The sequence below is a fragment of the Gekko japonicus genome, unplaced genomic scaffold (assembly GCF_001447785.1).
Source record: "Gekko japonicus isolate JY-2015 unplaced genomic scaffold, Gekko_japonicus_V1.1 scaffold206, whole genome shotgun sequence".
NCBI lineage: Eukaryota > Metazoa > Chordata > Lepidosauria > Squamata > Gekkonidae > Gekko > Gekko japonicus.
In genome coordinates this window covers 1,213,893-1,241,089 of record NW_015160842.1, presented here as the reverse complement: position 1 = coordinate 1,241,089, position 27,197 = coordinate 1,213,893, and the positions used below count along the sequence as shown (strand labels likewise).

The 27,197-nt window shown below is 43.9% G+C and overlaps 1 protein-coding gene across 1 annotated transcript in view; it reads left to right on the top strand.

Annotated features, from left to right (window-relative positions):
• The window catches only part of LHFPL2 (lipoma HMGIC fusion partner-like 2), a 71,982-nt gene that overhangs the window by 22,476 nt on the left and 22,309 nt on the right, over window positions 1-27,197 (top strand). Inside the window, exon 2 of the mRNA XM_015419523.1 lies at window positions 22,821-23,573. Within this exon, the coding sequence (XP_015275009.1) occupies window positions 23,144-23,573 (430 nt within the window). The 5' untranslated portion in view covers window positions 22,821-23,143. The remainder of the gene's footprint in view (window positions 1-22,820; window positions 23,574-27,197) is intronic.

Here is a 27,197-nt window from a genome sequence, read left to right as displayed (position 1 = left end):
GGCAGCGGCATCAATTGTATGCGACTTTCCCCTCTTCATTAATCTCATTTGACACTATCTTTTGTTAGTGTTCTGCAAACTGGCAAAGACCTTTTTGTCTTCAAGAGCTCCTAACCTGGTATAATTAACTTTCTCCTTGCCTGGATTTCTCCTGGTGTGTTCTCATCTGATCCTCTTAGCTTTTTGTATTTTGTACTTGTACAATTTTGATGAGCAATGTTTTTAGATGATATGGTGTGATTTTGTAGCTTTAAAATTAATGCTGTGCTGCGAGCTGTTTTATGGGGGATCAGTCATAGTGAAAGGAGGATACATATATAAATATCTTGATTCTCTACTAATGGATAGGCCTAAGAACTTTGTCAGTGAATTGCTGGAAAATTAGCAGATGGGGTTTACTGAGCCAGAGTGGTATAATGGTTAAAAGTGTTAAGACTAGCATCTGGGAGAACTGTGTTTGAATCTCATCTTAACCTACCTCACGGGGTTGGTGTGGGGATGAAATGGAGGAGGGGAGAGCAATGTAAGCCTCTTTTGGTCCCATAGGGGAGAAAGGTGGGGTACAAATGAGGTGAAATAAATAAATACATTTCAAGGGGAGAAGAAGAAGTTCAACTTGATAGACTGGTAACCAACAAGCTGTTCCAAGAAGCTGTCCTGTTTTGAAGAGTGATCTGTGTAATCTACTACATGTAAAAATACAGAACAAAACTGAGGGATCATACAGAGGTCAATCTGCTTGCTGCTTATAGTGACATAAGAATGAAGGGTGTCACCCCCTTCAAATGTTGCATTGCTTGGACAGTACCAGTGCTTGAATTACGGAAGGAGATGGTTGTCATGACATTTTTTGATGCTCTCCTGGCTACTATTCTTGGAAAGTTACAAAAGGCAAACGGAAGTAGTTGAACGTGTAGATTTTATTAGGAGGCCCTTTAATTTTTCTGCAATACTTGGAATATTGAACAATATGTGCTATTGTTTAGCAGTACCAAAATGTAGCTTCTCTCCATATGAGCTTTCTACGTGAACATGCAGTTTGTTAGGAAAGGGTTCAATTAAATGCATATGTAGCAGCATTGTGTGTTGCTTAAAGCTGGTATACAGTGTGTTTTACTTGAACAGGAACCTCCTCCCAAACATCTGTAAAATAAATTATATGTTTCAGAGTAAAACCATTTATAACATGAAATAGGTTCAAGGTGATTTTTAAAAATTACAATAGAGAATAGCACACACAACATCTAGTGTTGCTGTATTATTAGGGTAACTGTGAGTTAGGTCTACAGAGAGAAACAAGCAAAGTAGAGTTTTTTTACCTAATTATTTCCAGACCTGGAGTAACTTGCTCTGGTTCTTCTACCATGTTATTAATTTATGAATTGAGAGCAATGTAGTATCCATAAATCTGATGTAGTGTTTGACTTTTTCCTGGCTTGCGTAGGCCCCATTCCTCAAAATATGGATGATAATACATTGTATCTAAAAAAAGGAAGAGTCACCTTTCTGCAGATACATGTGGCTGAGTTAAAGATTGCATTTTAGCATAAATAGCCAGTTATTTGAAGTCTAGCATTATAAATACCATAATAAATTATTGAGCAGATCCAAACTAACTGCTTGCACAAGTTAGAAGTGCACTTCGGTTCACTCAAGGGGAAAGTGATTTCCACTGATCCCTTCTTCCCACTGCAGAACCCCATGCTATTCATAGATTCAGTGTTGTCACTTCACTCAGCTAATGGAATTGTACTTTTATCACATGAGAAGCCTTCTGCCAATGCCATTGGAAGACACCATGTGGTGGAAGATTTTATTGCCATTAGCTGAACAGAGTGGTAAGATGCAACCAATACTCCCTCTAAGGTGTGGAGTCTTGTGAGCAAAAATATCTAGCTTCTCAGTTCTTCTTTCATACACTGCATTTCCTTTGAATTTTAAGTTATACATAAGCAGAAACAATAGTTTCTTAGCGAATTACTTCGCAAACATATAATTAAAGTGTTCTGTTACCAGACACTTTCAAATGCTGATACTCCCAAACTGTTGCTTATTATTATTCTGCTTCTTTTGAGATCTGTCTGTTCTTGGGCCTTTTTTTGAGGGAACTGATGTTTTTTTACCTTCATTTTCAATCTCCCCATTGACTATATTGTTCTAGGATTCATTTGAACCACCCCTGTAGTTAGCTGAAGCCTTATGACAATTTCTAACTTATAGTGATCATACTTAGCACTGTTGTTGATCGAAGAGCTTCAAACATATATTGTTTCAATCCAGACAATCGATAGGCCAATATTATTATGTCCATACTGCAGATGTAGGGCAGAGGCTGAGAGTGAGTGATGTGATGAAGACCAGAGGGAGCCTAACTACACACTATAGAGATCTCATGTTGGATCCAGGTCTGCAATGAAGTCTTTCTGTTAGATATGCACTGTATGTTCTTGACTGAGAACTCATTTTCTAGGCAGACAAAGCCCAGGAGGCCACTATTTGCCCCAATGGGGGCTGCATATTTACAGATATTCTGGTGTACACATATATTTCCTCAGCAGGGCAAACAACATCTCCCCAGGGCTGTTACAGGCTGGGAAAGTGTTATGCGGGGAGGCTTAAACCCTTTTGCCCTGTATGCCATAGTCCAATCTGAATCATGCCCCCACAACACACCTCGGAGTTAAGTTCCACAATTTGCAGCAAACATCTGATAGAAGGCCCTTGTGCAAGAATCAGCCAGTGTAACGTGTAACATTTTAATGGGGGATCTCGCAGATCACCACTAGGGATGGGCATGAACTGACTCATGAACAGGCTCATTTCCTCCCGGAGCTCACTGGAGCGATGCTCCCCCAGTAAGGAACCCAGGGGTCGGGCACATGTTGGTTTTAAAGGTGCCCCTGGACTCAAACTTTCTTCTATTTTTTCCTTTAAAACTGCATTGCATTGCAATGATGACAGCCAGAGAAAGGGAAAGCTGGAGGAACTGGCCAGGAGGCATGTCTCTTCCTCTCCCCCCGCCGGGCACGTCCCATCCCCGGACGAAACGGCTTCCCAGAGGGCAGGAGGTGCTTGCAAGGAAGCAGCGCTGCAGGCTTCGGACCCGCTCCCTTTAAAACTCCCCTTGTGGGCCATCTGGGATGGGAGCAGGAAGCAGAGGATGTGTCTTGCTAGCTGCTGACTCCGGCCTCTTCTTCCTGGGTGAGGAGGAGGGAGCCTTTGGACCACCACCACCACTAGCAGGGGAAGCCATGGCCGTGGTGGGGGGCTGCTGCGTGGCCCTGTACAGCTTCCTCTTCAAGTACGACATGCCGGAGATTGTGCTTATCAAGAGCCGCATAGTGGGGCTCATGAACCAGCTGGTTGGAGGCAAGGTGCGCCTTTGAATGCCAGATGTTCAAACCGGGGGCAGGGGCGCCTGCCAGGTCTTGCTGCCTGGAGAGGCCAGGCCGGCCCCTGTTGGAGACAGGATCATGCTGGGCTAGAGAAGCAGCTCAGCTCTTTCCGGGGCATGTGGTTCAGTGGTTAGACCGACTGGGGAGAACTGGACTCAGATTTCTTCTTGGCCATGGCATGAAGTTAACTTGGTTATCTTGAATAACAGAGTTTGAGTCCCCGGGCACCTTTAAGACCAGCAAAGTGTTATTCTGGGTACAAGCTTTCGTGTGCATGCCCACTTATTCAGATACCTTGTTATCTTGAGCTAACCACTCTCGTTCTGACCTACCTTGCAGGCTTGTTGTGAGGACAACATGGACGTTGATTTACCCTGAATTCCCAGGAGGAGGGATATATATTTTATTATTGTTTTAAACATAAGAGATAAGTGCCCTTAGCCCTTCTCTTCCTTAAAATGGGAAAGAGGAAAAGTCACTTTACAGTTTAAAAACTAGGAGGGAGTCACACACCCCTTTAGAAAGACAATGAAGGTTTTGCATGTCTGCTGTTTTGCCCCCATTCAAAAGGTGATCTGTGTTTTCAGAGCTGCACCTATTGAATGGCTGCTGGATAGAGCACCTGAATGGCCCAGGCTAGCCTGATCTTGTCAGATCTCAGAAGCTAAGGTAGTGTTGGCCTTGGTTTGTGTTTGGATAGGAGACCACAAAGGAAGTCCAGAGTCCTTATACAGAAGCAGGCAATGGCAAACCACCTCTGAACATCTCTTGCCTCACAAACCCCATGATGCGTTTGCCATAATTTGGCTGAGACTTGATAGCACTTTCTACCATCACTACCCATCTTAATCCCTTTAAAAAAAAAAAGAAACAAGATTCCTGTAGCCGGAAGGCTCTCCTTCACCTCTCTACTGCTGTCAAGCAGCAGAAAGTGATTTTTGTCCTGTTTCCAGTTACGGAAATACAGAATCTAGGAAGAGGAGATAGGGGAAAGTATCTTTACCTTCCTTGTTCAGAGCTCAAACAACTGTTGTGCAATTGCCACTTGGCTAAAGACTAATCCAGATCTAAACAGGCCTGGTGTGATGTGGTCCATGGGGTCGCGAAGAGTCGGGCTTGACTGTGCGACTGAACAAGAAAACAGAATCAGATCTGGAGATAACTGCATAACTGTGCCATGCACAGGAAAGCTTGTACCCAGAATAAAACTTAAAGGTGCCACGGGACTTACACTTTGTTCTGTGGCTTCCTGTGTTGTGTTTGAGCCAAGCAAGGTGGCGTGATTGAATGGCCCAGGTCATCAGTTGACTTTAATATAAAATTGGGGGAAGGTGGAGGGGGGGGACAGGTGGATGGTGGATTGGGGGGATATAGGTGAAGTCCTAAACAGGCTGGGTTAGAAGGTTCATTCTCTGTTGTTGGTGTGTTCATTGTGTAAATGTCCATACAAATGAAATTGTGCAGATCTGCGCGTTCCCCCACCCCCCCCAAGCTAGCAATCCAAAACAGTCCAGTGGCACCTTGAAGACCAAGGTTTATTCAGGTACAAGCTCTCCCTCCTCTGCGAGGACAGTTCTGCGTGTCCCCCCCCCAATAGCTAGCAATCCAAAACAGTCCAGTGGAGCCTGAGCAGTGGGTGTTGCCTTCTGACACACTTCCGGTGATGTCAGGGGGTGTGGCATATGCAAAAAGTTATGCTAATGAGTTATGCTAATGAGCTCCTGCACCTCTTTTTCTACAAAATGACCCCTGCTCATGAATTTAAGTTTGTGATGAATTTTGGCCAATTTGTGGTTTGCAAATCGAAGTTCCCGGAGCCATTTAACCCCCTGCTCTCTGCTCTCCACTGCTCAGCTGTTTTTCGCCAGGAGCCAAAATAGAGGTTTAAATGGCTCTGAGCAACTTAATCCCCTGCTTTCTGCTCCCTGCAAAAAATGATGGGGAGCAGAAAGCAGGCGACACAAGCCGCTACAAACCAGTTTGGTTCATGAATCAACCTCCTGGTTTGTATGGCTCAGAGCCATTTAGCCAGGGCTCTTTTTGTAGAAAAAGCCCAGCATGAACTCATTAGCATAATAGGCCACACCCAACAGCAGGAACTCATTAGCATATTGGGCCACACCCCTGACAGCACAGCTCATTAGCATATTAGGCCACACCCCCATGTTACTAGAAGTGTGGTTATCCAGCCACACCCACCTTTTGCTTGTTATTCTGTTTACCTTGTTTGTTGTCAAAACCCAGGGCTTTTTTGTAGCAGGAACTCCTTTGCATGTTAGGCCACACACCCCTAATGTAGCCAATCCTAATGAGTATCTGCTGTTGGGTGTGGCCTATTATGCTAATGAGTTCCTGCTGGGCGTGGCCAACTCTGAAGCCAGCCGGAACTCAGTTCCTGTGCGTTCCTGCCCAAAAATAGCCCTGCATTTAACCCCCTGCATTCTGCTCCCTGCGAAAAGCGGCAGGGAGTGGAAAGTAGGAGGTTAAATGTCTTGGAGCCATTTAATCCCCTGCTTTCTGCTCCACGCCACTCAGCTTTCTTTCACCTGCAGAAAGTGGCAGGGCGCAGAAACTGGTTCTGTTTGTGAACCATCCTCACAAACCACGAACTGAAATGAACCACAAAAATGTGGTTCATGCCCATCTCTAATCACCTTTCATACCAACTGTACCCCACAACTACTCAGTATTTATTTATTGAAATAATTATGTACCACCTTTGCCACTGACTGTGGTGGCTCAAGGGAGATTACAAAAACCTGATCTGTGTCAGATAGTTAATTATAAAAAAATGTCGAGAGATACAGCTATACAATAAGAATAATTAAGTGCTATCAAGTTGCTACCAAGCTATGGCGATCCCTCATGGGATTTCCAGGGCAATTTGCTCCCCAAAGTTCTGAATGCCCCCCAGGCTTTGCAGATGTCCCCCTTTGACACTTAACTGCACTGTCTTAGCCATAGTGTGACACTAGCTCCACTTTTAATTTTTGAGTTTCACTGTTGTTGTTTTTCTTTCCTCGTGCTGCTTTGTACATAATCCTACATAATCTGATCATTATTCCTTGGGTCCTCTGTTTACTTAGTTTCTGGCATGTCTGCATTATATCGTCTCAAACTCCACTTGTGCTTTATAGAAAGACACCTTATCCTCTAGTGCTTTATAACAACCCTCTGGGTGGTCTTCCAGATAGGATGTGCTTCTTTAGGATTAGTCCACTTCATATCCATTAATCTGACTCAAGCATCTGCTGTATGGGAGATCTGGCCTCTTCAGAGGGCAGTGCTCTTGTGTTAGTCAGCTCTTATGAACAGCCCTTTCTAATTTAAATTTAAATCAGTTTTTAATCTCTGTGTTTCCTGGCATTGAATCCCACCCTTTTCAAAAACGTTATTCTCAAGCAAACCACCATTTTGTTAAAAATATAGTTTATTCCACTATTTTTCTAAGTAATACTTTCTTGTTAGTAGTAGGTAAGTGATAATTTCCTTTGAATACATAATTCAGTGATCTTGTGCCATGTGTACTTCCTCTCAGACTTGTCTCAATTCAGTGTTCCCTCTAAGCTGAGTTAGTGTGAGCTAGCTCACAGTTTTTGAGCCTCTGGCTCACACATTTTTGTCTTGGCTCAGGAAGGAGGGCTCCAGAGCAAACTAGTTTATCCAGCAGCGAAATCTCTTGCTCACAACTTTAATGCCAGTAGCTCACAAAGTAGAATTTTTGCTCACAAGACCCCACAGCTTAGAGGGAACATTTAACTTGATATTTAGTATCACAGTAGGTTCAGGGGTTCGACTGGTTCAGAACACCCCATGGTAGAAAGTTTCAGGTTGTGTTGGTCAGCAGTGGAAGAGCAAGATTCAAATCCACTAGCATCTGAAAAGACCAACATGAGTTGCAAGGTATATGCTTTTGAGAGTCCCTGACTAAGGAAGCTTTGACTCCCAAAAGCTTATCCTTGGAAACCTTGGCAGTCTTTCTTTAAAGTGCTAATGGACTCAAATTTTGCTCTTCCCATAGTCGAAAGTTGACAGCAGGTGTCAGTGGGCAGAGTGAGGCTGTAAAGAATGTATGCAAGACAGTTCAAGTTATTTGGAAAGCTCTTGTATGTCCTAGGCTGCCTTTCAGGGCAGAATTCTGTTGAAGTAATACTGCCCTCATGTGGCAGTAGAAAAGAGCAAGAGTCCAGTAGCACCTTAAAGACTACAAAATTTGTGGCAAGGTAGAAGCTTTCATGAGTCTCTGCTTACTTCTTCAGATACAGCTAGAATGAGTGACTCATGAAAGCTCATACTTTGCCGCAAATTTTATTAGTCTTTAAGGTGCTGTTGGACTCTTGCTCTTTTCCACTGCTACAGACAGACACCTACCCATCTTGATTTGGCCTCATGTGGTAAAGGCTGACTGCTGTACAGTCCTGTTCTGACCTCCCTTAATGTGAAATCTGTTTGTTTTTTATTCTTCAGGATCTCTCTCTCTCTCTCTCTCTCTCACTCACACACACACACTCTCTCTCTCTTTCTCTTGCTTTCCATTTAAGGAAGAGGAAGTTTTTCTTTTAAATATTCTTTGGTACTTGAGTGTTAGATGCTCTAATGAGCTTGGTCTTGTTGACATGGCACCCTAGCAAAAGCTTTATCAGAAGTTCTGATGCAATTATTTCTTCCTTACAGCTCTCTTCCTTTTGGAGGATGTTATTTTAAAAGCTGTGACCCCAGAGTCTCTCAGAGAAGGGACAATAATGGGAAACGTTTTCAATAAGCTTTGCAGTAATTTAACATCGCCGTTGCATAAACCTTTGTCACCAAACAATTTGTAGTTCCTTTTATGTTTTGAACACACTGAGCAATCCACTTTTGAAAGCATAGAGCAGTCTCTCACTTTGTTGAACCACTTGTAGAGGGAAACTGATTCAGCACCTTGAGGGATGAGATTTTTCCCTCTCACCTAGGCTGCCCCCCTCCCCCCAGCTCAGCATCTTCCATATGCCTTCCAAAGTCAATATAGTTGCTGGACACTGGGACTTGGACCAAAAAGACTTTGGTATACATTGCTACTTAGTCATAAATCTCACTGGGTGACTTTGGGCGAGTCGATTTCCCTCAGCCTAATGTACCTTACAATGTTGTCTTGAGGATAAAATGTGAGGAAAGAATCCTGTGTTGTCTTAAGGATAAAATATGAGGAAAGAATCCTGTGCACTTTGAGCTCCAGAGTGTCCTGGTATACATTACGATTTGGGTTCCCACAACCTGATTTTGACTCAGGTTGACTGAGGATCTGGCAGAGATCTATGGATTTCTGAAATCAAACTAGAAGCCAAGTTGTGTGTGTGTACTCTAGTATTTCTCTGCTATTCCCACACTCTGCATTGAAGCCCTGTCTTGAACCTCAACACTGTCACTTACTGGTTGAAGCCAAAGCACCAAATATGGCACAGGCAGCCACATCCTTCTAAGTAACTACATACTTTTTTCTGTTTGTTTTTGAGCTCCAATGCTGCAGAAAGCTTTCTAGTACACCACTAACTTAAGCAATCACCACACCCCCATTAGAGTAGATGGACCTTTGATTTGTTGCAGTAGGGCAGTTGCAGAGGTATTAAACTGGAAGGGTCTGAGTAGTCATCTAGTCTGGGGTCACCGATGTGGCACCTGCTGACACCTTTCCTGATGCCTGCCAAGTGTTTCTAGAAGAAGAAGGGGAGGAGGAGGAGGAGATTGAATTTATACCCTGCCCTTCACTCAGAGTCTCAGAGTGGCTTACTCCTTTCCCTTTCCCTCCCCACAACAGACATCCTGTGAGGTAAATGGGGCTGAGAGAGCTCTTTCAAGAACTGCTCTCTCAAGGACAGCTCTGACAGAACTATGAATCGCCCAAGGTCATCCAGCAGTTGTAAGTGGAGGAGTGTGAAATCAAACCCGGTTCTCCCAGATTAGAATCCGCCCGCACTTAACCACTACACCAAACTTGCCAAGTAGGTAGGGCCAAGTGGGTCTTTTGCACAGCAGGGCTTCTGATTGTGCAGTGTTTTTTTTAAGTTGCTTTGGCAGCAGCTGCCACCACAACACAGTACTCTTCACTGTCTGACTGAAGGTAAGATGTATGTATGCAAGAAAATACTTTTAAACAGTGTGTTAATTTATAAAGGCATCCTGTTAAATAGTGCTTCTGCCTGAAATGTTGACGTTTTATTATTAAAGTTATACATGACCTTGCCCCTGACATTTTGTGGCTGGGTCTGCCTCTTGCTGTAGCCATTTTGTGATTGTTCCCACTACCCTGTGTCAGAATTCCAAAGGTGCCCACAGGCTTAAATGTGAGGAAATAATCCACAGGTGGGGCCCCCCTGATGAAATCCAGTCACAGGCTTAATACATGAAATCCACAACTAGAACATTCCTCACATCTAGTTGCCCAGTCTCTACTTAAAGACCTCCAGCAAGAGAAAGCCTGCTCCTCCCCACCAGGTAATTGGTTCCATTGGAAACATTCTTATACCTTGAGTGAGTCACAGCATTTATTGCCCATACTACATTCTAACAGTTCTGAACTGAGGAACTTCTGCCCCTCATAGTTCTGGACTGTGGAACTTCTGTCACAGATGGCTGTTGAGCAGATTTCATTTCCTCATAGACATGTCTTGTGATCTTTTTTCAAAATGCTGATGTGACATTTGCTTCTCACGGAAGGCATTTTCTTCTCACGGAAGGCAGTTACTTCAAAATTTACTACTTTTTGAAACATTACTTTTGCGGGGAGAGTAGCCTGAAGCTTTCATGTCATCCTTTAAAAAGTAATTCTAAAAAATTAGATGGGGTGAACCAGTGGCTCAGCTGAGAGTGTGCCCGCTGGCCCCATATTGATTATGGCCCCGTGGGTTTTAGACTTCTAGTTCCAACCTAGTTTCTTCGTTCACGAAAGCACTGTGGGATTTATAAAAAGTGTTTAATGGACTCTGAAAGGAGACGAGGAAGGTGGACAGTTGTGAGGGAGTCCATTCCATAACTGAGGCCAACACAGAAAATGCTTTGTTCCTAGTTCCTGGCTAGGAAACAACAGAGCTTGATGCAGATCATGCCAGAGAAGATGGAGATACTCAACACAGAGACTATTTAGGGCTTTGAAAGCCAAAACCAGAGTCTTGGATTAGACTCAAAAACAAACTGATAAACGCACTGGCCTATACTCAATGATCGTCAGATGCATTCTGAGCTGGTCAGAGTTTCCAGACCATCTTCAAAGGCAGTTTCACATAAAGAACATTGGTGGTGGAAAGTGCCATGAAGTCACAGCCAATGTATGGCGACCCCATCGGGTTTTCAAAGCAGGAGACTAACTGGTTTGCCATTGCCTGCCTCTGTGTAGAGACCCTGGAGTTCTTTGGTGATCTCCCGTCTAAGTACTAACCAGTTTAGTGTAGTGGTTAAGTGCGTGGACTCTAATCTGGGAGAACTGGGTTTGATTCCCCACTCCTCCACTTGGACCTGGCTGGATGACATTGGACAAGCTGTAGCTCTGATAAGAGCTGTTCTTGAAAAAGAGCAGTTTCTGCCAAGAGCTCTCTCAGCCCCACCTACCTCACAGGGTGTCTGTTGTGGGGAGGGGAAGGGAAAGGAGTTTGTAAGCTGCTCTGAGACATCTTTGGGTAGTGAAGGGCGGGGTATAAATCCAATCTCTTCCTCCTCCTCCACCACCACCACAACCCCTCCTCCTCCTCCTCGGACCCTGCTTAACTCATGACATCTGATGACACCGAGCTAGTCTGTGCCATCCAGGTCAGGTTGGAGAGCATTAGAGAAACCTAGTCCAGAAATTGTTAAGGCTTGAATGACAATATTCAAGTCTCTGTCATCTCTCAGCAGCTGCATGTGGTATATGGAACTAGATAAAAAGCAACCCCAGGCCACACCCTTCTTTTCAGCAGGGGTTTAACACTTGGGAATCTACATTGTATTTATGATATTTTGAATTATGAGTATTCTGTCTGTAAAACCAGATTGATGAAGCTCCTTTTCTTTCCATGACATGCTTCATCTGTTATATGAATCTAGATTATACGGGAAAGGGCGTAGATGTATGATGTAGTCCATTATCTGTCAAAGAGTCCTTTAGATAGGCTTGTACAGAACTTCCTGATGGACTATGCCCTAATCTTTATTGAGGAACAGCTGGTATTAATGCTCATAATCCACGCAGCATTCAGCCATTTCCCCCCCTTGGAGCTCATGATTTAGAACAGTTACAAGGACATCCCACGGCTGTGCTAATTACAGGAGAATGAGGTTTTGGCTCTGTATGGAAAGCTGATGCTTGCATGCAATATAGAGGATTTCATCTGGGAATTTTGAACCTTGGATGATTTCATCTGGAATGATTTCATCTGGAACTGAACAGGAAAAATTCCTAATTTCCCTCTCAGTTGATAAATTTTTAAACAGTTACATTATCCCAGTACTTGTGGCCAGACTTGCTCCTTGTAGTGAATGCTTTTCCCCTGTAACTTCGCAGCTTTCTTTTGAGATGCCATTTAGTACTATGCTATATTCTTTTCCATATAGAAGATTTAATAAATGTTGGAATTACAGGAAATCTTCTGTAAGTTTTCAAAACATACTGTTCTGGCTGTAGACATAAGAAATATGAAAAGGCAATAACCAAGGGTAATTGGAACAAATCCATAGTCCAGGAAATTGGACCTGATGATGTTGAAAAAAAAAATAATCCAAGTTTTATTGAACTTGGGTAGTACAGATGAATCACCACCTTGTAATATCCTAATGGATGTTTACTTAAATTTTATTTTCTGTTTTCATCTAACAATGCAAGTAGAGCTTAGCTAGGTGGGTCAAAAGATATGTATTATCCAGCATCTTCTCTCCCACAGAAGCCTGCAGAGCTGCTTCTGGGAAGCTGACCAGGAAGACATGAAGATAACAGCTATCCCTGATGCTGTCTCTCCTTCCCCCTGCGCCACCTGGGCTTGGTTCCATTTAGCTATCTGTGGCTTTGATAGACATCATCCATGAATTGGGAGTAACATATCACCACTTCTGTACATACAATTGTTGCCATGTTATGGAAGGTTGAGATGTCCAGGAACAATGTTATAGTTATTTAAAAATGCTTTTCTTTTTCTTTTTCCTTTTTTTTTGCCATCAAGTGGCAGCTGATTTATGGTGACTCCATAGGGTTTTCAAGGCAAGAGATGAACAAAAGTGGTTTGCTATTGTCTGCCTCAGCTGACGCTGTTTAGCTTCCAAGATCTGATGAGAATCAGGCTAGCCTGGGCTCGATCTACCCCTCACTATGCAACAGCATAGTCTTGATTCCAGCTATTTTCTTCTCTGTGCAAGATGGCTGCATTCTCCCATTCGAACTGAAGCACAGGCAAAAGGCCATCCCTTCCCCACAGCTGAACAGCAGGGAAGGCTCTGTCATTGTTCCTCATGTGCTTCAACTGGTAGCTACTGAACGACACAGACAGGGTATTTAAGGCTATTCATGGCCTGAATCTCTTCTAACAGGAAGAGAAAAGTCTTGGGATTGGGAACATCTCTGCCAGCTGAGTAAGATCTGGGCCCGAGCTTCTGTTCCCTCCTCTGTTATAGGTATTTAAGCCTGGGAGTGGCCAGAGGAAAAGAGCCAAAGGATTCTTGGACCTTGACTCTTAGCTTATGGTTCACAGGCCGGTGGCCTTGAGTGAGTTGAGATAGTGGATCCAGGACTAGCTCAGGATGCTGGAGTTGTATTTTTTCTTGTATAAATTATATGATTCAGTTAGTTTGTAAGCTGCTTACAGTTCCTGGTGGTAAGAAAAGCCGTGGAGAAATGCTGTAATAAATTAATACTATAAATATAAGTAGCCCATGTATACAAGGGAAAATTCTGACCCAGCTATACTGAGAGTGAATGAGCTGCACGGTAAGAAAGCCAAAGCCTCTGACACTGTTCACAAGGAGGAGGAATTAAAGAGCCCTTTGCATGTGTCTCAACTCTTGTAGGACTGAATTAGCGAATGGGCCATGTGTTTCCCACTCATCACTTCTTGACTCATTAGAAATTACTTGCCAGCCAGATTTGTGGGCTGTTTTAAGTAGCTGTCTGGTTCTGCATTGGAACTGGAGAGCTGGTATAATGCAAGAATTAGAGTGCTGGAATTGGGAGGACTGGGTTCAAATCCCCATGCAGTTATGAAGCCTTCTGCGAGGCTTTGACTCTGCGTGATCCAACTATATGTTACATTAACTTTGCATCCTCCCTTAGTCCACTGTGAAGATTTATGATCATACATACCTTGTGATTCCATGTTTGAAAAGCAATTCCTGGTCAAGATTTGAATTGGGACCATGGTGCGCAGGCAGAGGGGGCTTCGTCCTTCTGCCCTGTGCCATTTTCAACCTAAAATGACCCCAGGCAGCCGTTATGTGCCTCATTGGGGAAATGTACATGTACTAATGGGGACACACAGATTTCCACAGTGGGGCAAATAGCAGCTTCCCAAGGCCGTTTCAAGTGGGCAATAAAGTGTGGGGGATAAGGTTTAAACCCTCTTATCCCTGCATGCTCCTAATCTGAATCAGGCCCTCCCGTGCCTCGCTATTGAGTTCCGTGTACAGAACTGACAAGGTACACCTGACCAAAAGTCCTGTTAATGGACCCAGGCAAGATATGAGGATAATGTAACACATAGGCTGTGTTCACATGTGCCAGTTGAAGCGGAGGGGATGTGAAGCTATTCCCTCTGGAGGAATTTGACACGCAGTTGCAAGATCACATCTCCTTTTATAGCTGTGGGCGCAGGACGTCACTGTGTGATCAGACACAACTGCGGGTCAATCAGGGGTTTTTTGGCCGTTTGTGCCATGTGCACAGGACCGACTCCAGGTTTTTTTGTACCCTAGGCGAGGCTACCTTCTGGCGCCCCCCCCCGTGCGCCCACCAATTACAGGGTTGCCAACCCCCAGGAAGGGTGGGGGGAGCAAGGAGGCGGCCTCCCTCCTCCCCCCGCACCCGGATGGGCAGGGGCGCTCCTTGGCAGCTGGCCCTCGAGGCCCCCCTCGGGTCCAGGAATCTTGGCCCGGCCGCTGCCCGCCGTCCCGTCCGGTGCCACAGAGGTGAGTGAGCGAGCAGCCGCCCTGCTGGTGCCTCTCTGAGGCTTCCGAGGGCACATTCCAGAGGACCAGCTGAGCAGGACAGACCTCTTTCTGGCCAGGGAGACAGCATTAGAGTAGGTCTGGAGAGAGGCGTCGATGAGCCCGGGTGTGAGAGTACAAAGCAGCCCGTCAGGCTCCCAGTCCAACCTCTTTGCCAGCCAGGGAGGAAGAAGCAGGGGGGAGGGGGAGAAGCAGGCTAGCACCTGCCCAGCAGAACCCCACTGCCCGGGCCTTGGCTTCTTTCCATAACGAACAACCTTCCAACCTCTGGTGTGGGTCCCCCCCCAGCGCTCACTCCAGTTGTTGTTTTTGCAGCTCTGAAAAAGGGATTTAAGGTGGTTGACACGGCTGATCCTAAAGGAAGGCACAAGGGCCGCTGGGTGTCTATTCCCAAGGAAATCAGATTGCCCTCCAGAAGACTGACAAGGGAGTCTGGGGACACCGGGGATGGTGGTGGCCAGAAGGGTGGGGGGGCAGCTCTGGAGATGGGCCCCGGAGGGAGGGAAAAAGCGCCAGCCTTCGCAGACTCCTGGGTATCCTGCGGGGAAGGAGGCAGCCCAGAGGCACTGGCCCATTTCTCCAGCATTTGGATCGCTGCTGCTCAGACCACAGGGAAAATGGTGCAAGTGGCCCCGCGGCCCGCCCACGGCTCTGCCCAAGCCCGGCGGGCCACCTCCACTTTGGCTTTTCTCCGGCCCAAGAAGCAGCAGGCCGGGCCCACTTCTGGCCGAGTCCCAGGCGCCATTCCCCCAGCATGGGAGGGACCCGGGAGTTTTCTCCGCTGGGGGCGGGACTAAGAGACACCGACCTCGAGGCCACTGGGGCGAACAAACCCCAGCGACTTCGGGGGGGCAAAGAGCAAGTGGGAAGGGCCGCCCTGGTTTGCAGGGACTCACGCCGAGGAGGGTGGCGTCACCCCTCCCTCTCGGCCTCCCTTCCTCCCTCCCTCCGGCACCCACCCACCCAGATCACCTCACAGTTCTGACTGAGGAACGAATCTCAAGCAGCCTCATGCGCTCTCCTAGCTTTCCTGGCCTCTGAGAAAGTTCTCCCTGTGGTCTGACTCGCATTTTCCCTTCACAGCCACCCGCCTTGCTGCTGGGGGGTGAGTCAGCCGGTGCCCCCCCACTCTACCCATGCACCTTTCTGGGCGGCTCCACAGCCAATCAGGCGACTTCCTGAGCCGCCCAGCCGGAGCCGGAGAGGGGCCTCCAGCAGCCACCTGGCTTCCCCAGCCTGGCACCCCCATGATGGCCCCCCGCTCTAGGCGAAACTCTAGTTCGCCTACTGAGCGGGCCGGCCCTGTATGCGCATAAACGAAGAATCGCACCTCCATGGTGAGGGCCCCCTGTGGAGTATGCAATGATGCACTTACTGCAAAGGGGGGGGGGAAACAGCACCGAGCTGGGTTGGCCTGATCAGACCATCCCGACAGCTTGAGAGTGTGCCTGAGCGATCAGACCGGGAAAAGTCCATCCGTGGCCCGTCAGAACCCATTTACTACCAGAGTTTCCCCAGTGTCTTTTAACTCTGCTTCTGTAGTGGAGCAGCATGGGTTGCTGATGACTGCAGGATGCTTCCCAGATGTTGCTGTCTGATTGCTCCCTTTAGATCCATCAGGCATTCGCACCTATGTTGGATCTAAAGGCATGTGTGATCGCAGCCATAGTTAGGCCCTCTGCCTAACCTATTTTGCGGGGTAGTTATAATGTTGAGGGGGAAACCATGTGTTGCTGCCATGAGCAGTTTGAAGAAAATGCAAGATATTGTAATATAGTGTAAATTCAGTTTCAGAAAAAGATATTTTTAAAAAAGTAACACTTTTAAATTATAACACCTAGTATTGTTGGAGTGTTTTTGAGTTACACAGCATTTGAGAGGGAAGAAGAGCAACTCAAAAGCTGAAGATCTCCTACAACAGCAGTAGTTGATCAAATGAAAGATCATGAGGGGTTTTTTTTTGGGGGGGGGAATAATCTCTCGCATTCGTTGGGGTCATGAGAATGGCAGCTGTTACAAGACACACAATGTGCTGGCAGAACAAGGGCCAAGATCCAGTTTTAAAGATTAAGATCACAGTGTTTTGATTAATATTCATTTCTGCTTTTTCAGTATGTGTGGAAAATAGCTTGGTTGAAGATGGAAGGGAGTCAGGAAATAGCAGTGATGGGGCCTCAGTCGGCATTCACTAGTTTCCAGTGATGTTGCCTTTTCTCTTCTCATTTTGCATATAACGTGGTTTATAGCAGCAACAGAAAATGAAGGCAGTTAGGAGGGAGAAGGGAAAATTCAGTCAAGTTGATCTAAATTGGCTGGAAGCCTCTGTCTTCATGTGTGAAAACATTCTGTGAGTTCATGTATTCCTCTGTAAATGGCAGTAATTTAAAATCGGCAACATATAAATAACAGCAACTTCTGATATGCCTTGCTCAAAGCATTTTTCAGAATGTGGTAGATCCACTAATGAATAACAGTTCAGGAAACCAGTGCTCTGGCAGGCATTTCTCATTTTGGACAGCAAGATCCAAAATATTCCTTATTTTGGACAGCAAGATGTTAACCTTCTGTTTGGTAAACAAAAGATACACAAAACTCCTCTGCATGATTTCCTTGCAATCTGTACAGAACATGAGAAGAAAAGGTCTTATTGTGCCTGCAGCTGTTTTATTTTGTTTTTCAAGGGGGAAAAAAAGTCTAGTTTCAGCTGTCTGTGTGGCCTTCACTTCAACTATTTATTTAAGTTGAGCCAAAAGGCACTTTTCTAAAGATGATTTATTAGTTGACAAAAATGGAGAAAGTTGCAGACGAAAGACGTTTAATAGTTTGTGATGTCATGATTTCAGACTTGCGCTTGGGTTTTTGTTTTGTTTTTTAAATAGAAGAGCTGAGAGTCCTTTGGTCCCTCCTCCCCTATTCAAATATTTCAGTAGATTAGCTTACATCATTCTGATTCTTTGTTGTTATTGCATTTACTTCCTACCTTTCTTTCCTTAGGGGATGAAGGTCTCTTAATGAGGTGTATATACATGATATATGATTTCCTAGAGATCTCTATCCAAGTACTGACCATACCCAAACCAGCTTAATTTCAGCAAGGTTATTGTCATTTCAGTGAGGTTTATATTACAGTGTGGTCCCTCCAACCTCACCCCAAGAGTCATACTGGTATGGAAATCAGGAATTATGCGGGAATTCTACAGAGCATGGAACCTGTCCCTTTCAACTAACAGGGGAGGGGGAGCTCCAGGATTACCAGGCAGTTTAACATGAAAGTAATTCCTTTGTTGTTCCAATTATGACTGTGCAAAATTTTGCATATGATTTTTACAGCCATATCTGTTGCAGTTTGATACTATACAAAGACCTCTTCCAGAACATTAGTACCTCATAGGCACTGAATACATAGGCCTCTGGGGATTAGCATGCTTTGTATTGAAATTAATCAAAGTTCTGTACCAAAGTACCCAACATTTGTTTTAATGGGGGGGGGGAAATATAATTCCCTGACTAGTATAATGTAAATACATCTGCATGGATTTGTTTATTTTGAATAATTCTGCTTCTGCTTGTCACAGGATGGATTAAGTTTCAGAGGGTAGCTGTTTTGGTTTACAGTAGAACAGCTAGGTTTGAGTCCAGTTGTATCTTAGGGATGAATAAGATTATTTGGGTATAAGTTTTCGAGAAATTTATCCCAAAAATATTGGTGGTCTCTAAGGTGCTACTGGACTCAAACCTAGGATGGATTAAGGGGCTATGCGGGAGATGTTCTCCATCTTTGGAAATCCTGTTTAGCTCCTTCACCAGCTTCTGAGAGTTCATATTACTGAGCAGTCTGTCTTTGCAGACTGCCTGTTGTGTTCCTTGCAAAAGGTCCTCCCTTGCAGCATAACACAAGTACATGGGCGTGACACTGTTGTTGACCGCTGAGGTCTGACAGCCTTCAGCAAGGAAGTAATAGATCACTGTTAATGGTTTCTGCTACACTAAGTCCTGCAGTCAGGTGTAACCCCTCCAGAAAGAAAGTCTTTGGCACATGAAATGCACAGAATCATAATGTTAACCTGCAGTGCTAACACATGGGAAAATGTACCATATAGACATCTCAATATTGAAGAAATAAAATTAAATTGACATTGGTCAGGGGTATTAGTTCAATAGCAGACTACATGCTTTGGATGTAGAAGGTCCTGGGTTGTTAATCTCCAAAAGGCTTCAGAGGTGGCATCTCACTGTCTGTTTTTCATAGTTGCACACACAGGGCGAGGGAAAGGAAACACTACGCCAACAGTGAAAGCTGTAATTGCTTGATTATACAATGGGGATGCTCTCTCCTTACTTGATATTTGGGTGGAAGGATCTCTGCATGAGCAGTACAGATCCTAAATGTTTAAATCCAGTTGGTTAAGTAAATTTGAGTTACAAGAAGAAATGTGTTTCTGTTAAAACTTATAAAGAATCCAGCCATATGTAATAACTGCAGTCAATTAGAAGGAAGCAACTTGAATAAGGCATTCCTAGAAGAGACTTTCCCCAACGCTATAGAGAGCTGTTGCGTATCATCTGATCTTGATTAACCATTACTCTGATGGGGTATAAATAGTTTATGTTGGGGTTTTTTTTGGGGGGGGTGTACTTATTTTGCTCTGTGTGAATACACCTAGGACTTGGTCGTGAATCATATAAACTGGAAATAGGTTACAGCTGAAAGAATAATATGGAGCAATTCAGTTTATATTGGATAAAATATCCAGTACCTTGTTGATACTGTGCATTAGAGATTACATGCAGTTGCTTCCACTTCTGAATTTATTTTGGATATGTTGTCATTGACCTGGATGGCCCAGGGTCGCCTGATCTTGTCAGATCTCAGAAGCTAAGCAGAGTTGGCCCTGATTAGTATTTGGATGGGTGACTACCAAGAAAGTTCTGGGTTGCTATGCAGAGGCAGGCAATGGCAAAGCCACCTCTGTTCATCTCTTGCCTTAAAAAGCTATAAGTTGACTGCAACTGGACAGCACTTTCCGCCATCCACCACCATGACATCATTTAATAGGCTCTGTGCTTCAGTCCAATTTGTCTTTAAGGCAGTTGAAAGCAGGAATAAACATCACATTTTCTCCCAAATACAATTCAGCTAATGTCTTTTATTATCTAGATATTAAGATAACTGTCTTTCCACAATGGCTTCTCCTATTATTTATGTAATGTAATTGAAAAAGCCAATACAGATTGTGTTAAAAAGATGTAGAATTTTCAGCGAAAGGGAAGGCGCTTCCCATTAATCCAGTGAACTGTTCGTAAGAAGGTGAGCAGTTGCTAAAGCAAACTAAGATACTCATAAAATGGATAATGTGGAAAATGGATAATGCTCTGGCACGGAGAGTATAAAGTCATGCTATGGATTATGAACTGATTAAAATAGCCAGAATAATCAGTTGGCTTTCACCACAATGTACAGCTAACAGGCAATCTCCCTTCCTTCAGTTCTAGAGCTACATTTAGAACTGTTGTTGATATTATCGGCTATTACAAACTCTGTATTAATACAAAACTAAATAAATACGGTTATGATTAATGCTAGAAAAGCATGACCCCCCCCCCCAAATCAGGTTAATGGGAACTGATCATGCAGAGGGCATTTGAATATTAGTTGAGGAGGGGGTGGAAGAAAGCCAAGATGGACGAGGGGAGTATGGCCTGCTCCAACCCCTACTTTTTATCAACTAAAACTTTTATCTCCAGCCTTAACTTATGGCTCAAGGCATCTGCCTTGAGTATCTTGTGGGAGAAGCTTTGGAGCAGGAGTAAATTTCTCAGTGATTCAGAGAGCCAGTGATTCAGAGAACCAGTGTGGTTTAGTGGATAGAATGTCGGGCTAGGATCTGGGAGGCACAGGATGAAATCTCCATTCTGCCATGGAAGCTTGCTGGCTGGCCTTAGGCCAATCACATATTTATTTATTTTTATTTATTTATTACTTTGACTTCTACCCCGAGAACAATATAAGCCACTTTTGAGTCCCCACTGGATGGAAAGGTGGGGTATAAATGAAGTAAAATAACTAAATTATTCTTGCCCTTTACAGTTCCTCACAGACCCCCAGGTTTTGGATAACCAGCTGTAACATAATATTTCCATATTGTTTCACTTTCACAGGAACGGGTTACTTTAATTAAAATTAAAAAAAAACACCTTGCACTTCTAAGGGTGTCCTCAGGACAGAACCTGATAACATGTCCATTCCTGGTGCGTGCTGTACCTCATTGTAGCACAGATTCCCATACCTCAGCATGACCTCCTCAGCTGCACCTTGTCTTTTGAGTCTGCCACTCTGCAGCTAGTGTCTTTTTGTGAAGTCTGAACAGCTGTACGGAAGGGCTGGGCCTGAGCTTGGGACATTGCATGCCCTTGCCAGAAGGTATAATGGTTCTGCCATTCCTTGCCACAGTCTGTTGTATAGGAACCTGCCTTATCATGGTTGTGGTACTGGAGGGAAGGGACACGCACGCTACTCCTAGGTGCCGGATTCTGGTGCCAGCAGTGTTGTGTACCCAGACTCTGGGATCTTTTGGAATGTGTACACCTTCCACACCCTACCCATTTGCACCCTGTAGGCAGAAGCTGACTCATACCCCAAAACTCTGATTTCTGAAATCTAGGGAGTAAGCTGGCACTTATACTAGCATTTATTTCTGGCTCTCTTTTCAGGTACATTCCTTGCTACCACTGAACTGCATTCGGTAGATGATTCATGCTTTTACTACTTTTCCTTTCAGCATTCAGATGATCCTCCACGCCTTGTAAAATAAACACACTTTGCTCTCTCCTGCGTATCTGTGAACAATTTCATTGCGCGAAGCAAACTGTACGTTGGTGGCTGTTCTTCATTATTCCGATCAAACCTTTCCTTCAAAATGAAGTTCTGTAGTGGCATGCGTGTTTGTGTTCTGATCTAACAAAGTAGTGTTGACTGCATTTAAAAAATATTTAATTTCATTGCTTCCTAAGCAAGAGTTCCTATTAAACTCTTCACCTCCTTTATAGCATGGGTGACATCAACAGAAACTATTATTACAGTTCCTTCCTTCCGGTTTATTATTGAAACTGGACATGCTGAGAGGATTTGCTGTTTTGGCAAACCAATGCGTTATCTTTCAGCACATGTTATTTACAGAGGGTGTGTCTGCACCACACGTCCATCAGTCTGCCTGACAGGATCGCCATTTGTCTTTTAATTCCTGCCAGAAGTCAAGTCGTGAACTGAATTAGCTCTCTCCTTACTCTTTTTGAGTGCAACCAGAGGTTGGGGTGCTTTATTGCCTTTTAAAATTAAGAAAGCATACCAAGCGTCCCCCCTCAACAAAAAGTTACTAAAACTCATCATCCAGTGTAAAATTAACGGCAGCCCATTCTTTTGTTTCCCTCTTCAAAGGCAAGGACCATCCACCCACCAAAATCCCATCCCTTTTGAGGTGGTTTGGAGGAACTCATGGGGTGCGTGTGCGGTGAGCCATTGAACATTAATGATTTGTTACATGGAACGGCTTGCGTTTTATGAAGCCACACATCTGACATCTTTTATTACACTGATATCCATTCTTCCTCCAAGGAGTGTTATATGTATGGTTCCCAGGCAGATTACAGGAAGTGATCTGCGAAGCTTCAGCAGGAATAAGATGTTCTGTGCTTGCAGAAAATTTACTGACTTGTTCAGGTGCATCAGGCAATTATTCTTTTAGTATCATTGCAATGAATACTTCCCTACCCGTAAATAATTATACATAACTAAAGTAATGTTTGGTAAAGACACACATCATGATGTTCCAATTACCTTTTGCCTCCATCTTCAAAGCTGCTGCTTCTATGCAGCGCATGTTAACATTTATTACTGCAACAGGCTGCCAACGTGTAATTTTTCAAGCAGGAATTTGAATGGGTGGGTGGGGTTAAGAGTTTCTGTGAAACTTATAAAGCTTCTGACAAACAAGCGCTAAGTCGTATGGTGTAGAACTGATACTGTAAGTACAGTGCTGCCGCAGGGAATTAATAACCCTGCTGAGGTTTAAAGTCCTGGAAAGTCTCCAGCCGACTACATCTGACAAGCTCATGTTAGAACTATCAGATGTTGATTTAGATCCTGGCTGGGGGGAAAAAAAGACTTGGATTGTTCTCAGAAACTGTGGGGGTAGAATTAAATGTTTTTTTCCTCCCCTTTTCTTTCCCTGCTAACGTCCCTCCTTACCCTTCTTCTTTTCTCTCTCTTAGGTATGTGATGTCAAATCAGTAGGCTGTCCTCAGTAGCCTCCCACATACTATAGTAACGTCATGTGCCAGTATGAATATTAACACAGACATGCATACTTCAGTGCTCTGCAACCAAAGAAGAGGAAAAGAAAGAGTACATTTGGAGAACAAATGACTAGGAAACATTGCCTGGCTAACTTCTGTTGAGAACATACCATCCCCTTTTCTGCTGATGAAGAGCTGAGCGGATTCAGGCTTTTTCAAAGATCTTTTTAATCTAATTTTTTTTTACACTTTGGATTTCAGGCTCTGAACTGCGCCAGGTACTAGCACTGGACAGCAATATGTGTCATGTCATTGTCACTTGCCGCTCAATGCTGTGGACACTCCTGAGTATTGTTGTGGCTTTCGCAGAGCTCATAGCCTTCATGAGTGCTGATTGGTTGATTGGCAAGGCAAAATTTGGGAGCTCTCACAACAGAGACAATGGGACAGGAGGATCACTGGAACCGTATCGTCCAACCTTGGGGATATATGAACGTTGCACCCGAATCCAGCACGTGCCGTACTCCAGGCGAGACACACAGTGTGGCCCCTATGCGGAGAACTTCAGCGAGATTGCCAGTGGCTTCTGGCAGGCTACCGCAATTTTCCTAGCCCTGGGGATCTTGATACTCTGTGCTGTCGCATTAGTATCCGTCTTCACCATGTGTGTGCAGAGTATTATGAAGAAAAGTATTTTTAATGTCTGTGGGCTGCTACAAGGGATTGCAGGTAGGTGTGATGAAGCACATCTTTGATAATCTGAGAGTTATGTGAATGAGAGAGTATTCTCTTCAGGGTTTTCTTTTCTAGATTTTTATCACATTCTCTTTTTGACTACGGTTGACTTAGAAGAGGGTAACACTTCTTAAGATGGCACCGTTAGTCTCCAGCAGCCTGCATTTGATAAGCACGTGTTATGACTTATGTCATAATGCACAATATCGATTGACATAGGTCTGACAAATATCCTATCGCATTTCTGTTTGGAAAAGATAGCACTATAAAACTAGTCTTGGTGCTAAACACACCACCACCCTCTCTCATTGCTTTAATAATTTTTACATTGCATTGAAGATTATACTATTTGTCTTTATCTAAGGATGAGGTGCCTTTTGCAGCTACTGGAAATTCTCAATATCTGTCAGAGGGCAGAATATGATCATTTTCGCTGTTTACTTGAAGTACCATAGCAAAGCTGTTGAGATTCATTTGAATAACAATGCATCTCCATTTTAGGCAGCTTAAAGAGTTAATTTATGATGAACAAAAGAATTATCTCCAGATCCTCCTCCTTCAAAATGTTACAGGGTAATCAGATTTAAATCTCAAAGGAAAACCTGATAAAGCATTCTAGTTAAGAAAAACAACATTTAGAAAATAGCAAATAAAGACCATTAAAATGTTACAGCATTTTGAGCTGTGCATATAACTAATAGAAACTGCTGGAAGACCAAAGATTATATATGCATACTACCTGAAAAAAAGGAAGGCCCGTGGAGAATACAGGTGTCAAAATACCTACCATCACTAGGGTTGCCAGCCACCAGGTGGGGCCTGCCAGCCACCAGTGATGGATGGTCACCCACAAGATGTCCTCCAAGGCTCAGAGGAGAAGGACCCTTCACGGTGAGTAACCAGTGGCCGTTCTCTGCTGAGGTAGTCTGCTGCCCTCCCCAGATCCTGCCATCCTCAGGCTGCACCCCCAAATCTCCAGGGATTTTCTAAATCAGAGTTTGCAACCCTAACCCTCACCCATGGGAAAACAAAAAAAGTGCCATCACTCTTAACATCAGGTGGCCAGGGAGCCAATGCATGGGTGGGAGAATCTCCCCTTCCCCACGCTTTGGACAGTGTTTTATTTATTTATTTTATTCGATTTATACCCCACCCTTCCTACCAAGGCAGGCTCAGACAGCTTACACGATGCATAAAAATACAATTCAAATCCATCATAAAACCCATCATTTTGAGGTGTCTGGGAGGTGCTGTGCTTTGGTGCACTCTAGGGAATATCATCTTCCAGGTATCTGCCATCAAGACATTCTGCTCTGCCATGGAAGTTTCCTGGGTGACCTTGGCCCAGTCACACACACACACAGCCTAGTCTACCTCCCAAGGTTGTAGTGTGGATAAAAAGGAGAATGACATGAGCAGCTTTGGTTCCCTATTGGGGAAAAGGGGGAGGTATAAATGTAGTAAAACTAACAAATAAATAATATGAAAATCTTTGATTCTATCTTTAAAATAGACCCATCTTATTTGTAAGGTAGAAAATTAATTGCAACAGATGATAGTATAGTTCACTGTCTGAGCTGGTTCAGCTGCTAATAACAGCTTTACCAAATGTAGTGAAGGAGAAGTTGAGATGTCCGTTAGCTGCATCAGTATGCCTACTTTGTAAGCTTTAGTTTCTCTGAAAATCCAGGAACCAGTCATTCCACAGTAATGGCAAGGGAGAGCAGTTAAGTTGTAACTGACAAGCTCTTGCACAAGTCATCCACTGAGTAGTTATGAAGAGTGGTGGAAAAAATCTCTACCCCAAAAGTCTTGGAATCCTTTTGGTTCTGTGAATCTCTGGGTAGACCACCCTCACTGAAAAGTGGGTTTTGTTGGACAAGAAACAAATTCTGTTCATCTTTGATGAGAAGTCTTAATTGCATCATTTTACCCAGAGAGTTATCTTTCTTTCCCCACCTGCAACATCCTGTGGTTCTGGAAGACATTGTTTTCCTAGCCAATGACATTCCTCCTTTGTACTACTCCCAAAGAGAAACTTTTTTCAAGACTCAAAGGAGCTGTAAATTAACTCAATATGTATTTTTCTTAGAACTTCATCCTAGTGAGCCGGCTCCAACTCAAGAGACAAATGGTTTGAGTCTTCCATAATATAAAAGAAGTTGTTGCTGTTTCACATACATCAGTGGGAAAGGAAGGACACATGTTCCATGTTTGTTTAAGGTCCTCGACAAAGGAACACTGAATGAAAATCTCCATGCAAAAAATTGGACATTACTGTATTGGTTCTCCCTGGTGTATGATCAGTCAGTACAAAAGGAAGGGAGGGGAGGCGACCAGTCTGCTAAATGGATGAAGGAAACATACTGTCCCTAATAGCATTGTTAAAAGACATAGAAGGCTGGGAAAGTGGAATGTTAGGGAATTTGCACTCTACTTAATACAATGGGGTAGCTGCATTAGTGTGTTACAAGCAGACATAAAAAGGAGTTTTGCAGCATGTTAAAGGCTAATAGTTCCATCCTAATCAGAGTTATACCATTTTAAGCCCACTGAGTTTGATGATAGAAGGGTGTTTCTCTGCTGAGGATGGTAGTGTTAGTCTTTAAGATGCTGCAAGAACCATTGTTTTTGCATGCTGCTGTGCAGATACTTGTGCCTATTAAGGGAATGTGTAGTGTAGCAAAAGCTGTTAATTTCAGGCAGCAGCCTTTTCAAGCCTTGCTGGGACCAGTCTTTAACCTTAACTGGCAACATAAGATCCACTTCTAATATTTTATTTTTGATTGGCTCTTTCACGTCATGTTTTTCTTCTCGGGGTCATGCTAACTGCAGTATCAGAGAGCAAGATAAAGAAAAGAGTCAGCACAGGTGCCAGTGTAGTCACTGAGCCTAGAGGCTTCAAGGCTGAGAACCTGGGGAGGGAGTTTCACTTGTTCCATCTTACTAATGCAAGAACCCATGGGTGAGATAAAGTGCCTTTGCTTAAATCAGCCCTGTAGAGCTATAGAGTACCTGATCTCATGCTGGCAACATGCCAGATTGGTTAGGACCCTTGTTAGCAACATATGTGATTGGATGTGGGTCACCTGACTAGCGACACGTTCCATTGATCAAATAGAATCACGCAAATGTGGGTCATTGGGGATAAAGGAAGACCTTTCATTCTGTTTTGTGCCATTTGTTTGAATTACATTTGTCTTTGGGTCACCTCTAGAGATGTAAAATTTCTGGAAATTTTGAAGTTCGGGTTTTTTCGGGGGGAAATGGAAATTTGCAGAAAAATTGGAAAAAATGCTACATTAGCATTTGTCTTTTCTAGATTGAAAGTCATTCTGTTACTTTAGGAACATAAAATATGACTATGGACATTTTTACTTGGCATGAAATTATCACAACTAGCATATTAAAAATATAGTGTATCCAAACAATTATTACAAACAGAATACCCACCCACATGCAAAAACAAAACTGAAACCTTTTTATTTTCTTCTGACAATAGCACCTCCTAAAGGAAGAAATGCATCTTGTTCTTGCATTGGAGAGTTCAGTTTGTAACCTAGGACTTGCTTGTCCTCAGTGCACAGATCAATCTGATACCATATATATATATATATA